This window comes from Excalfactoria chinensis, chromosome 4, assembly GCF_039878825.1.
Source record: "Excalfactoria chinensis isolate bCotChi1 chromosome 4, bCotChi1.hap2, whole genome shotgun sequence".
Lineage (NCBI taxonomy): Eukaryota > Metazoa > Chordata > Aves > Galliformes > Phasianidae > Excalfactoria > Excalfactoria chinensis.
Window position 1 is genome coordinate 59,141,590 of NC_092828.1, and position 14,658 is coordinate 59,156,247.

A 14,658-nucleotide genomic window follows, 5' to 3' on the forward strand; every position below is an offset into this window, starting at 1 on the left:
ATGGCAGGAAGAAAGCCAGAGTTTAACAGGATACATGAATTCATTCCTTTTCTTACTTGCTTCATTCTGAATCAGATTTTTGCCCACTGGTTTGTTTGGATGCTTGCAGAAAGTGAATACAGTTCTGATGGTTCTGTATTTTTGAGAAAATTCTTGAATTATGTGGTTGTCACTGCAGCTCAGCAGGTCCTGGTGTGCTGTGTTGGTGTCAGCACTCCAGTGAAATATGGCTGGGGCTACCGAGGCAGGGCAGTAATTCGTCCAGAATCAGCCAGGACTGTGGATGCTTCAGACCACCAAATACCATCCTTACAATTAATACCCTCCTAGAATTTCTGCACACTTTTTAAGACTATATCCGTACCTGTGCTCCCTTTTCCCACATTAATGGCCTGTGTGGAGGCAAAGAAATGAGCCACTTCTTGTGGAACCGGTCAGCTGTAGGTAGGATGGCATCAGCTTGCAAGAAAACAGGGTAAACTTACTTAGATAAACCAAGTTGCTGTTTCTGGTATCAGCAGCATGCAGGACTCAAAGGGCTGTGGTACTTCCTTCTGCAGCTGCTGACAGAACGCTTTGTATCTTGAGGAGCTCACCCAAGAGGGGACTGCTTGTTTACATTTCCTCCTCTTTGATTCTGCTTCATAAACATACGTGGCTCTCCTGTTGCTGAGCAAAGAGAGGTATGCTTTGGGTTACTCGCGTTACTTGGACCGTATGAAGCTTTCCCAAAGCTGAGATGAAATGTAGTCAGCTAACCTTACTTGAGAGAAAATGATAAGATAGCGAAAGAAAGCACTTATTAACAGAAAACAAGAGCTGGCTTTGCATCCTGTCTCTCCTTTATCTTGGTAGAGAACAGCCTTGGGTCGTGTTCCTGCCTTTGCTGTGCTGAAGCTGGTGGTCCTGATCCTTTGGTGCGCCACAGGGCTAATCAAAGCATGGCGCTTCATGCAGTGCCATGCAGGGTGAGCTCACAGAGACTGCAGTTTGCCCTGAGGCCTTTCCTTTCACTGCGCCTTCACAGAGTGGTTAATTTTGGCCTATTTTGTGGAGCGCTGAAACCTCAGTCTCAAAAGTCACCTCGTGCAACTCTTCCCTTGGTAAAGTATTTCCCTGTGACCCAGCTTTAGGTGAAGCCCACGGAGTGTCTCAGAAGCAGTGAGGGCACTCTGAAAACACCGAGGATTCTCTCTGTGTTCACACTCCCGAGGTCTGGCACCACAACCCCCTGTCGAGGTTTTCTTAACAGAAAAGAAAACCTGTGTTGAATGTGTATTCTCTTCTATTATATATATATATATATATATATATATATATTCTGAAATGTGGCTGATAACTGCTAACATTTCCTAAAGTTTCAGAGGAGGAGGAGGTACCCACACTCCTTTAGCAGTTCCACATGCACGCGTGCCCCAGCTCTCCCACTCGGACCAGTTAGGGAGTGGGAACGGGATGGATCAATCCAGCATTATCTGAAGAAGAGAAGACTGCCCCTGTTGCTATGTTTAGCTCGTCGGGTGCACCCTGCCAGCCCAGCTCTCAGCACAGTGGAGTGTTTAATTCAGCCTCCTCGCTCGTCTGAAAGAAGGCTGTTGAGCACTCTGACCACCACAGCTCCACTTTTACAGCTGGCTGTAAATTTCCGAGCGTGCAGTGATATCTTTAGCTTTGACTCCAGAGATTTCCTGTTGAGCTGCAAGATGCAGTCCTGCAAGCACACAAAAGCTAAATATACCCTCTTGGGCTGACACACGGCCAAATAAACAAGGGCAGTGTCAACACGAGTTTTTTCCACTGCTGAACGGCTTGACTTATTCTTGAGGAGGTGGAACCTCGTTCAATTAAGCAATTAAGTTTGGTTTCGCATTTAAATAGCTTTAGGTCTCTCTTTGCACTAATATTACTTGCATTCCCCTGGAAAAGATGCTAAGACTAGAGCTGCAGCACTGTACTTCACACTGAGCTGTGACTGCTGAGTCTGCGGTGGATGAAGATTTTTGTCCTGTAAGGCAGTGATTTTGGCTTCATGGAAATGCAGTAGCTTGTTGCCTGCACCAGGCAGCTTGGCCACAGCCTTTTGAGAAAGAAGAAATTAATTTTGAAGCTGCCTAAGATTAGCGGGGGGAAAACGCAGTGAAAACGTAAATGAGAGCCACAATAGTGAATTGCTTTTGAGCACAACCTTGGGAACAGGAATGTCTTTGGTTTCTGAATTTTTAGAGGTGGCTTTATTGTAATGGGGTTATTAACAGTCTGTGCACTCCTCTTCATTTCATCTAAGATACAGGATGTATTTTCAGACCATAAGAAAATATTTTGAGGAGAGGGAATGGGCTAATTAGTCTTTCAGCCTGTGTACTTGTTTTTGCCATTGTAAATCCTGGGTCATTTCCTCTTGTGAGCAAACACGCCTCTGCTGAGCACCTGCTGAAAGTGCAGCAGGCCTTCCTCTTCTACAGCTGCGTGTTGTTGTCAATCTGTGAGTGTGGTGCTGCTTGGCTTACAGAAGGGCATTGGTTATGGGGCATGCTGCCTCTGGGCTGTTGCTGCCCTTTGCAGCTGCTGTGCAGTGTGGTGCCCATGCTGCTGTGGGGAGCAGCAGCAGGAAGGTGGGAGCAGTCAGAGGCCAAACTTCAGGGCTTGGGGTTCTATCTTGACTGTAACTGAAAAGCCACAAAGAGGAAGAATGGGTTTGATTTCTGCTTGTCTGTTTTTCTTGGGCATTGTTATGGCATCATTTTTCAGGTGGAGGTGCATTTGTGTTTTTGAAGAGAGGAATGTCTCATCACGAGCACTGAGGCAGCAAGCTACCTCAGCTCAGTCGCAGATTAATTGGAAGGAAGCCAGCAAAGGAAACATGCCACTTACAGTTAAGTAAAGATAATAATGCTAATTGATGAATATGGGGCAACAATGCACGTTACTAATATGTTGTGCCTGTTAAGGAGCTGTTTTGATTTATTTATTTATTTGGGGTGGTGACAAACTAAATCTGATTCTCTTACAAGTTGAAGCTGTTTGGCAACGTTAGACACGTATCGCCATACTGGCTAAGAATCACAAGCCTCTTTGTGAAATACAGCTCTCTTATTGGGGTGCAGATGAGTGCAGATAATGGTGCGTGGATGCATAAATGCTGCAGTTAAGCTGCCAGAGATGTCCACAGCTTGTAAGACACGCAGTACGTGGGAGCCCTGACACTTCTGCCAGTGGTGTGGCCTTCCTGCTTTGGCTCTGCATTTCCCACAGAGGAAATTCCCCAGATCACACCCCGGCTCTCTCACAGTCTCTAAGCTGCCTCAAAGAGGTCTGGCAGCTTCGGAAAGAACTGTAATGAGCCCAATGAATGCACCACAGCTCGGGATTAGTAGGTATCTCAGTGTTACCTGTTCTTGAGCATCGTTAGATTGAAGTTGGGTGAAAACTCAACAGAATGTTTCCACGCAAAAGAAACAGCTCATCGTTTTCAGTGTGTCTTCATGGAAGGGCACAAGTGCTTTGATTTTAGACTCTGAGAAGCAGAGACGTCTGCAGAGACTTGTCCAAACTGTGACACTCTTAGTGACCATGAATGCATCTTTTGTTTGAACTTTACAAACCTAGCTTACCAGCTGGGATCTCTCCTCTCCTGGTTTTTAGGGGCATATTTGATTATTGTTTGCTAACCAAGCTATGTGCTGCTGGCAGTGGTGACCCAGACCTGTTAAACTCGTCTTAGGTAAGAATTGTGATTCATTAGGTGCTTCCTAGGATGTTCCCAGCTTATTGTAGTGTTGTAGGTGGTTTTGGAGGAAAAGAGTTTTAAGATGCTAATGACAGAATTACAGCTACAACCTAAGGGGAGGGGGGAGCCAAACAAAAGAAGGATTCATTAGAGAACAAAAGAAACACTGGAAGCTTTGAACCTAGGAGTCTCCCACACATTAACTAGGTGTACTGCCAATGTGCTACAGATGTGCATTACATGAACACATAAGGTAATGATATGTCTGCAAAGGACTGAATGTATCTGTTTGATGTTTTGTGGTGAATTACACTAAAGCAGGTGGAGAACTACAAACTTCTGTCAGGGAAAAAATATTAAGAGGTCCAAAAGATATCTTCAGCCATATCGTGTGTTGGCAAATCATAGCCTTGCTCTGCCACCAGAAAGCACAGCCCATGGCTTCAAGTAGGCACTGCTTGCTTTTCTCTGTGAAGGGGTTGAGGGATCAGCTGTCTGGGCCAGATCTTGAACACAGGAGCTCCTGATGTGCCAAGTAGCTGTGGTGATGTGTCCTTTCACACCTCTGCTCCTTCCTGTGGCTGGGAGAGGGGCTGGGGGAGCAGAAGACTGAAGCAGAGCCCACAGCATGGCACTGCGGAGGTACAACCAAATTACTGCATTAAGGATCCAGTTTTTCAGACTTAGATTTATTTAGATCTAGTTGTGTATCTAGATAGGATTTTCTTTCTTTTCCATCTCTAGCTATTGTGCCTTGGTCTCTCCTGGAGCATTTGAACATAAAGGTATCAGAGCTGGCTAGGAAGATCTGTAATTGTAAGTTTCTCTCTTTCTCACTGTGCATTATGAAAAAATATAGTAAGAAAATGTGAATGCTGGGCTAGAGGAGGTCGCCAATAATCTATGCGCCTGCCAATCCCATTAGCTCCTTTGGATTTTGCACTGTGGGGGCCTAAAGGAAATAAGGCATAAAAATAGCTGCCCAACTTTATGAAAAGGAATCAGGCAAGCCTTCCTTCAGCTGAGCCACAGCTGCCTGAGCACTTAGAGCGCTGGTAATAGAAAGCTGCAGTGTGGAAGCGCTCTCCTTTTCTCAGGATACTTGATTTTACAAAGGATAAAGAATGATGGATGAGAGAACTGCCCTGTTTTAAGTTAAATAACTTCAATTACCACCTCAGAGGAAGCAGAGAGATTCTGTCACCCCCATCAGCATTTGAGATATGTGCAGAGCATAGCCTTGGTCTGGTGCCTGGGACTTTCAGAGCCACCAGTACTCTGCCCCTTACTTCTGGCTTTACAGATGAACATTTAGCTGTGGCACTCTGTGGCACAGTCAGATTCACCGTGACAAGAGGGCTGACCATTGTAGTCATGAAGAGCATCATTCTTTGGCAAACAGTTTTTTCTTCATGACTTCAGCTGATCTTTTCTGAGGTTTGCATTTCCATTCCATTTTATTTTAAGGTATATTGATAATGAAATTACAAAGATGCAAGTGGGGGCAGGGGGAACCCAACTCAAAGCCTGCAAAATAATTGCTGTAGTCTTCATTCACGCTAGTGATAGCTCAAACAAGGCACCGCATTTGAGTGGCAACTGCACCAATTAGCACCGCTGCTGTTGGTTTGTGAATTGCATGTGAAATGTAGAATTTGTCCAGAAGTGCTAATGCAAATTGCTCAACAAAAATGTGCCCTCTGTGTCAAGTCTTTTCACTTGTTCTGACACACTGATGTCTTCCCAGATTTCTCTGATCGGCAGATCCCTCTCTCTGCTGACAGCTACCAGAGCTCATAAAGTAATGGAAATATTTCTCGTTGCCATTAGCTGTGTTTCTGCAAAGCGAGTTACACACTGCTGCTGGGACTGGCTGCTCGCTGTACAACATAATTTTGACTTTTATTTGTAAGTTGATGGACTTCGGCTTTCTAGAATTAAGTGCTAAAACCCCTGTAAATGTCTTAAGGCTCCACCTGCCCAGAAGTTCAAAGACCTGGTGTCTGCCACAGCGATAATTCGGTCACTTTGCATGAGTTCAGCATCCTCCGTTGCTGTGTATGGCGATAACCTTTGTGCCTTGCCATGTGAGCCTGAGTTACAATTGCCGTGGGAACTGTAACTTAGCATTTCCTGACTTTTTCAGCATATGATATCTCATCCTAATATTGCACCCTTTAAAAGGAGAAGAAGTGGAGCAAGGGCACATTGAAATTTTTGTGTTCTCACATCTACAGAATATAAAGCACAGACTTAGCCGCGCACAGACTTGAAGCTGTACTTGTAAATTGCTGTGCTGGGTGGCACCCCTGAGTCACAGCCCAGGAGCTCTATTGTGTGGGGCTCCCTGCAGTGCAGGATGTAAATATATTTCCTTCCCCCCCAAGTACTTCCAACCTAAGAGCAAGATAAGAGATAATGAGGGAGACAAACACACCAGGGAGCGCAAGGAAACAGCAGGGGCTGCTGCTGGGCATAGTGGAGACAGGAACTTCCACAGACTCCTATAAATCTGACTACGTAGAGGCCAGAGGTCATGGTCAGATTTGCATGATTTGGAGAATCTCCTCCCAGAAATGCATTCCAGCAGGGAGGAAAGCATGAAGGCACTTGTATCTAAAACATAACAAGTGGGAAAGAGCTGGCCACGATGGAGTGGACTTCAACACTCAGCAGTGAACAAGAGGTGGTGTGTGAGGCAGGATATGCTGCATTTGGGTTTGAAAACAAGGGAGGGGGCTGAAATCAGAAAGGAATGGAAACCAGGAGAGGGTTGGAAAGGGAGAGATGGCACAGTCAGGACACTAGGTGAAGAATGTGGCTTGAGCAGCAGCACTCCAGCTGCCTGCAGGCAGGGTGAGATTGCAACCATCACAGTGCGAGGGGATGCAAGCCTCAATGTGGGACTCAGCATGGAGGCCTGAAGCAAAGATGACAACCGGCTTATGGGCCAAGTCACAGGCAAGTGATAGAGGATTGGAGCCTGCTTGGAGCTGAAGCTAACAGGTACCCACAAGGTGATCCCAGAAGCAGGCATGAATTTAGTCAGACCAGATAGAAGCAGGCCTGTGAGCTGCCAGCATAGAGGGAGTCCTTGGATGTGTACAGCCAGAGAGCTTGCTCAGAGATGCAACAAGGGGGAGAGAGGAGAGGACTGAGGTTGCAAAGCTGCAGAACTGTGCAGGGGTGAGGCAGTGACTGGATAGTGACATGGAATGGGCAACAAAAAGTGTTGGGGTCAAGTGAGAGCACTAGGGAGATTGGAGACAGCAGGTAGGGTTTGGTCAGCAGTGCTAGGAGCTGACAGGCAGCCATGGAGAAAAACAGCACCAAGCTCCACAAGATAAAGGCTATTAGGGACTCTGTGATACTGGTTTCTGTGACAGGCAAGCAGCGAAAGCCTGTTTGGAAAAGAATCTGTGCTGGAGATGGAGGCTAAATTCAATCCAAATCATATAAATCATAGGCAGCATATTCAATAGGCTTAGAGATGACAGTGAGAAGAGGGATAGGGTAGAGGCTGGAGAGGCACTTGGACTCAAAGATTGCTTAGATTATTTTTTTTAAAGCATGCTTATGTGGTGAAGGGAAGGAGGCAGAATGAGAGACCTGAAGGAAGAGGAGGCAGAGGGGGTTAGGGGAGATGAGAAAACAGAACACAGTGAGGTCAGCAGGACAAGCAGTGGGGCTGCAGTTGGGAGGGAGAGCTGGGCAGGAGGCAAGGGGGGAGCCCTGAGCAGAGACGAGACTTTTCAGCGATGGCAGAAGGCAAAGCTTGAGGAGTGAGTCAAAGGCTGCAAAAAGGCAGCTGGGATTGTGGTAGCGAGGGCTGGCTAGGCTGGCAAACATGAGTAAGCGTTACAAAGATGACAGAATCAAGGAGGGGAAAAAGTATTCATGGTGTACAGGAAGTTTAAAAAAAAAAAGGAAAAAGAAAAAAAAAGGAAAAAAAAAGAAGTTTAAAGCTTAATAAGTAATTGTCTCTGAAGAGGTATTAAGGATATTCAGAAAGCCTCAGGAGGAGTGAATAAGGACTTCCTCAGCAAAGGAAGCCATTCCTTAGAGATCTAGAAGTCTGGAGACTGCCTAAAGCCAAGCTGAGTCAGGCTTTGCGAAAGAAATTAACTCTGGAGTGGAGTTTTCCTGAGCTGTATAAATAAAGGAGACCCTGGAGAGAAGGCAGGAACCATGCAGTGAAGAGCGTGTTACGGCTAAAGACTGCCTAAGCACTGCCCAAATCAGAACTATTTGTCAGTTCTTACTGGGGCTGTTGAGATTGGATGTCAAAACAAAGGCTGGATGGCTAATGGAAACACACAAGCCGTGTCCAAGGTGGAGGAAAAATGAGCAGGGTTTCAGTGCTGGAACTGGGTGATGAGCAGCCTTGGTTCAAGGATGCTGAAAGAACTGGCTCATAAAATCCCAGGACTGGCATGCCATCCCTGCCACCTCAAGTGAGTTACTTGAAACTACTGCAAAGGCAGCATGGCTTTGCTGGGCAGCAGCAGTGGAAGACTGTTTCCCTTGGTCTTGCCAAATACCGTTGGGTTCTTGATTTTAGAGTGAAATACCACCTGCAGATAAGCTGCATGGACAAGTACTTGCATTCATGGACAGGGGAGTTACTCCAGCTCTCTGTGTTGGTGTCTGACAGGGGATGATCCTGGAATTTATGCATGAATTTGTACAGGTCATAACAAGTGTCCATGTGTCTGTTTTGCTGGTTGTAGCCATCACACATGCCATCTGCTTAAGTCCACCAAACCTGGTGGGCTGCCTCTGTGTTTGTTACAGACATGGCACTTCCCTTAGCAATTCAGTGAAGGAAGGGGGAACTGAGAGGGGTCCTTGCTGCATCAAGGCCCTTATGGGGTGTGATCTTCCTCCCTTGTGGGCATGCTGTGAATGAGACAGGGAGGGGGGTACAAAGGAACAGTTGGGCTGTGTGGGTTGTTCACTTGCAAATCAAGCAGTGCCAGGAAGTACTGATAAGGATAATGCAGCAGTACTGTGAGCAAATGACCCCATTTGTGCCAACACAGAAGCCAGAGAGTCACCAATGGGGTGGGGAAGGTGCAGGAGAGGTCCCCACAGGCACAGCTACTTTGTGAGAGCCCCAAACCTGAAGTTATCTGAGGATTTCTTTTTGCTTTGGCAGAAGCAACAATGTGGGGCAACTGCAGCCTCTTACCAGTTTTTGAGGTAAGTTGCCTTCTGCGTAGGGGAAGGAGAGCATATGGCCCAGTGTGTTTATTTCTTAGCCAGGATTCTTTCGGGCTTGGCAAATTACATGCTTCTTGCTGAGGATCAACACAAGTGCCAAGTTTGTTTTTTCTAAAAATGAAAGAGATTTCATTTATCACAGAGCAGAGGAAAGGATCTGAAAAATGTCCTTAAGCGTGAAAAATACCTTTGTTTATCCTCAAACAAAACAGCCGAGGGGAGAACGAGCAAAATTTCACCAAGAGGAAAACAAAAACAACCAAACTCTACAAGCCGTGAGTTGGAGCTGGGCTGTGAAATGCCTCTGTACCCAGTGAGGTGTGAGGGGAGAATGTGGTGTGGGCTTGGGACATCACAGGAGAAGGAATGGCTGGGTTGCAGTCTAGCATTTGCTGCTTGAAAACTTCCTTAGAGCATCTTTTCCCTATATCTATGTTTTCTCGGTCTGTGTATTTTCCCCTGTATGTGCTAGAAGCTTTTCTTTCTCTTAGAGCATTTATTTTTATTGTGTCATTTTCCCTCGGTTTCCCCTTTTCATTGGCCCTGTGTGACTGTTTGTTTAAACCATTTGCCTGCTTTCATCTTCCATTTTTCTTCTCTCCCCCTTCCCAAAGGCTCTCTAGCCATAATTATCCTTGTGTTTTGCATTAGCTCTCCTCCCTTCTGCTGCAGATGGACTCGAAGCGGGCATTGATTAAAGCTAAAACCTTTAGCGCTGCCATTTCCAACAGGCTCTGGCCTTGGGGTCAGCCCAGCCCTCACTGCATTGCTCCCAACCACCTCCCAACCACAGCCACGAGTGCTGGCTCCTGAGAGAGCTCCATGCCCATGTGGGGCAGCAGCCATGTGCCAGAGTCACCGGTGAGTAGGGGACACGTTGTGACACCACACCCGAGCAGGACTGTGGGCTTTGGTGGCTACGTAGTGCTGGTGAAGGCCTGCAGGAGTCTTTAGCCCCTAAACCATGTTAGGAAAGCACCTGCTAATTTCCAGATCCTTTGTTGTGTACTTTGTCACTAGAAATAAAGAAACTAGTCCCTCTGATGGACTAACACATACACCAAAGAGATACTCTGGCGGATACTGTTTGTTCTGCAGCAAGAGCAAACCGTATCGAAAACACGGGGAGGAGAGATGCAGGGAAAGGGAGGTGAAAGGAAAACAAATGGGCTGCATGCAGAGGTCTGGCGTCAAACGTCAGAGAGATCTTGTTCGCTCAGATACTATTTGAAAGACCATGGCAACCGGGGGCCCAGGGAGAGGAGAGGCTTGAAGCCCCTCCCTGGGATGGATGACAGAGGATGAGGGTGAAGCGGTCCGCCCTGCAAAGTCTGCTGGTGGATGCAGTCACAAAACAGCTCAGCCCTTCATCCTGCATGCTAGCTCATGTGAGGCACAAAAGAAGTCAGAAGTGAATGGATTTGTAACTCCCTCAGTCAGTCAGATGGCACCGTTCTGCTGAAGGTGGCTGTGCTTGGGCAGCCAGATTTAGACAGAGGGATTAAGATCCCTGCCAGACACAGAAAGTGACAGCAGTACAGGAATTTAATAGAAATATTTCTGGGGGAATACAGGTACGTGCTTGTAGGTTACTCCAAAAACACTGGGTACATAATAAGTTTTCTTGTGACGAGGTGTACAGAAATCCAGTAATATTTTTGCTGCCAGCAAGCAGCAGATCAGAGTGCATGGAGGTGAGAGGTTGGCAGTGCCTCGTCCGTCACAGGCCCGTAGGTTCCACCACAAAGTTGTGTTTACTCAGAAAGGCTTTTGTCTTAGGAAGCATCAAACAGCAGAGACCTGCCATTTCTGGTGGGTAATGAAATCATGGCCTAAAAATTTGATTCTTCTTTCTGATTGGAATCCGTCTTTGGCTTCCAGCCCTTGTATCTGGTTTTGCCTTCTTCACTGGATAAAAGGGCTCTTTAAAGGGTTTGTTCCCTCGTGAAGGTATTTTTATATGCCGTGGTCAAAGCATCTCTGTTTTCTTTGTGCTAAGCGGAATGATTGAGCTCTTGAAGTCCTTCACTGGAAGACACTTTATGCCTCAAATCATTTCTGTTTCTTCTTTTTCTGTTCTGGCTCAAAAATGTAGACATCTGATTGCACATCTCTTTCTAGTGTTGTTCCTCTAATGCAGTATGCAGGATAAATCACCTCCTGGCTTCTGTTTGCTCTTTTGCTGCTCGCGTGTTGAAGGATTGCAGTAGCTCACGTACCACAGAAGGCACAGTGAGCTCAGGTTCAATCGACTGTCTTGCTTTGACACTGCTTTCAATTGGTGTTAAATGTACATAACTGTACGTACACACACATCACCCCAAACTCCTGAGGAGGACCCGTCACTCCTGCAGATCCCCAGAAATACGTTTGGAGGACACGGGATTTATGGTTAACCAAGGACCAATTGCCAGCAGTGGGCACTCCCTCTCAGGCACCAACAAGGCAGCTGGGTCCCTGTAGAAGTTCACCCTCCTGTATGTATGAGGGCACCCCCATACATGGGCACGCATGAGCACAGGCCCCGAAGGAGTGGGGCTGTCCCCTCACTGCTGTGCATCCCTGAAAATCCATCTGGAGTCACGGCAGCCTGAGTCATACAGTGAGTCACACTACAGGAAGGGACTGACAGGCACCGCTTCCCTGAGGCTGGTGGGGGTGTCTGCAGGGCAGCAAGGGAGAGGTGCCAGTTGCCACAGAGAGGAGAGCAAAGATCAGGGTGAGGATGGATGATTTGGGAAGTGGACGCACTTAGTGGAGCAGCGCCCAATGCAGAGGTGCTCGTGTGGAAGAGCTGGTGGGGCCCTTCTGCCCAGGCTGTGCTCCTGCTGTCAGGATACGCAGCCCAGCGCTGCTCCTGGTGATGTCAGCGGGGCCTTTCATCGTTGTTTGGGAAGAGCTTTGGCCAAAAAATAATGGAAAGGGGGGGAGGGTGGTGTTCTGGCTTGATGAAAAAGGCCTGGCTTTAAATCTGTTATTAAAGCTGGAAGCAGGAAGTTTTCACTATGAATAGGCAAACTCCTATGCCTAGAAATGGCCGAACACACAGCCCTGGAAGTAACACCTTGGTGCTAATCTTCACATTTCCTCCAGCTGCTGTGCGGGCTGTCAGCTGCTGGGGCGTCTTGCAGAGCTCTCTGCCTTCTGCAGCCCTGGAGCCAAGGAGCAGCGTAACGCAATATGGCACTGAGCCCCTCCGCACACTGCTGCCGTGGGGCACTGCTCCCTCTGTATGTGTGAGAGCCGGGATGGCAGCTCTGCTGTGAGCTTGTGTTGAAGTGGGCTGCGGCCCCAGGGGCTGGGGGCAGCTCCTGCTGATGTCACCGCACAACCAGCCTTCTGGCTCCTGGTTTTCCTTTCCCTCTTTTCTGTGTTGTAGCTGCAGCAAAGGCTCCGTTCTTTGGCAGCGTGGCATTGCTGTTGTCTATAAATGGAAGCGGTTGGCCCGTCTCCCAGTGTAACACAAGATAGCCCTGTGCATCAGTTATGCAATCTTCAGCTTGATGACTTCACTGGGGCAGGGGGAGGGCAGGGCGGCAGGATGGAGCCCGCACTGCATGTCCCCGTGATGTTGGACCGGGCAGTGAGGTGCTGTGTGAGAAGGGAGCGGGGAGTAGCAGGGGAAAGTCTAAAACCAGGGCATGAGCTCAACGGAGACAGGAGCTCAAACACTGGGAAGCTGCCTTTCAGCAGAGAACCCTTCAGGGACTATCTGTGCAAAGAGGAGATGTGGACAAATTGTATTTTCTTCTTATTTCCTGGCTTATTATTTCCTGCCTTAAGATTAGTTAGCTTTTTCCCTGCCAGTGAGCTCGCCCCACACTACAGCATTACATGGGTAAGAGCAACCCTCCACCTCTGCTGCTGGCAGCGAGTGGTTCGCAGCTCCTGGGTGCCGGAGCTCGGGCCATTGCAGCGCTCCTGGCCTGGCCTCAGCACTCGGTGCTCGCCGTGCCGAGCCGAGCCGAGCCGTGGCAGCGGGCGGGCAGCGGCCCCTGCCGGCAACTCGCCGCTCCCGGCAGCACCGCGGGGAGGTGCGGAGGAGATGGGGTCTGCGGGAAGGTCCTGCACGCAGAGGCGGGGGAGAGCAGGCTGATCTTAGGAACAGGTATCTGGCAGCACGTGTCCGGCGTCCTTCCAGCTACAAGCTCTTTGTCCTAGTGGGATGGAATCTCGGATTAACGTGTGATGTGGTTAAATCCTGAGATTCCGGTGCATACAGTGGAAATTAGGGCTGCCGGCTCAGAGTTCACCGTGTGTGCCTCAGACCTCGGCTCCTGAGTCCAAAGAACCATATGACAGTACATGGAGAAAGAGAAGGAAGTGGAAAGAGTTGTGATGATGGAGGAAAACCTTGGAAAAAAAACACTGCTCAGAGGCTACTTGTTTTGAGTGCAAATACACCTCACACCCCATTTTCTTTTCTTATTACGGGTGAATCATGAAGTGCTCCTGCCTTATTGGAAGGGGCCTGGAGCTTCAGGTTCTGGTGCAAGAGAGGAGAAACCTGCCCCTGTCCCTGCAGCACAGCGTGGCCACAAGCCACCAGCGTTTGTCCGGTTTTCCCACTTTCTCCAAGCTCCAACCCTTGCCGGCAGACTCAGCACAGTGTTAATGAGCCAAAGCTTCCCTACAGGCAGAGCATCCTCAGTAATGAGCCCTTCTCCCTCTCTCCACACAGGAGCAGCACCAGGTGGGACTGTCCCGGAGCGCAGCAGCCATGCAGCCCTCTGTCCCACAAGGAGCCAGCAGCGTGGTCACAGGCACGAGCTCGGGGGGGCCCTTCCTGGGCAACCAGCCACAAGCAGCCATCATGAAGCAGATGCTGATCGAGCAGAGAGCCCAGCTGCACGTGATAGAGCAGCAGAAGCAGCAGTTCCTAAGAGAGCAGAGGCAGCAACAGCAGCAGATCCTAGCAGAGCAGGTATGGTATCTGTCTCAGGTTCTGCGGCTGATGTGAGATCACAGGTACCACAGACAGTGCAGCACAGCCCTTCCATTCACCTTCAGCGATTCTCTCTCTGATCTCCCAGATCAGTTCTTTACTCTGTTTTATCACACAAACAATGCAAGCAGTCATGCTAGCCTCAGGGAGAGGTGGGAACTATGGGCTGAAGTGGGGCAGCAGTGAGCACAACCCCAGCAGCAGCAGTGTGAAGATGTGACACTGGAGCCTGACACCAGTTCCCAGAGCTCTCAGACTTGTGCAGTACAGACGTTACGTTACCTGGTCTAAATGGTCGTGTCTTGTATGTGTGTTTAATTCAGATGCAATTTAAAGGCAACCCAGGAGAAAAAGCAGCAGGAAGTCACACTGTTCAGTTACTGCAAGCTCACACCTCAGTTAAACTTGCAGTCCTCTACTTCACCTAGAAAATGTTCTGATAGGTCAGTCTAAGCTCAGCATATTTCTCCTAGCTCTTGTCAGGGGAAATACAGTTTAAGACCTGGGTGCCACTTTGAGTTAGAACTTGTGCATGCTGTATAAGCACAGAAGTACTGATGGTTAGCCCACCTTCACATGGCCTTTCTGAGCAACATAAAGCTTATCTCCCAAGGAACAGGAAGGGTGCTTCTAAAAAGTGTCAAACTTGAGTGCACCCCTGAGAAGGATTTGGGAGTGCCTGTTGATGGAAGATTCAACACAAGCTGGCAATGTGTACTTGGAGCCCAGAAGGCCAACCATATCCTGGGTTGCATCAGGAAAA

The 14,658-nt window shown here is 48.3% G+C and overlaps 1 protein-coding gene across 2 annotated transcripts in view; it reads left to right on the top strand.

Annotated features, from left to right (window-relative positions):
• The window catches only part of MAML3 (mastermind like transcriptional coactivator 3), a 198,171-nt gene that overhangs the window by 175,529 nt on the left and 7,984 nt on the right, over positions 1-14,658 (top strand). For both annotated transcript variants that reach the window (XM_072335869.1, XM_072335870.1), the window contains exon 3: positions 13,632-13,874. In XM_072335869.1, the coding sequence (XP_072191970.1) occupies positions 13,632-13,874 (243 nt within the window). The remainder of the gene's footprint in view (positions 1-13,631; positions 13,875-14,658) is intronic.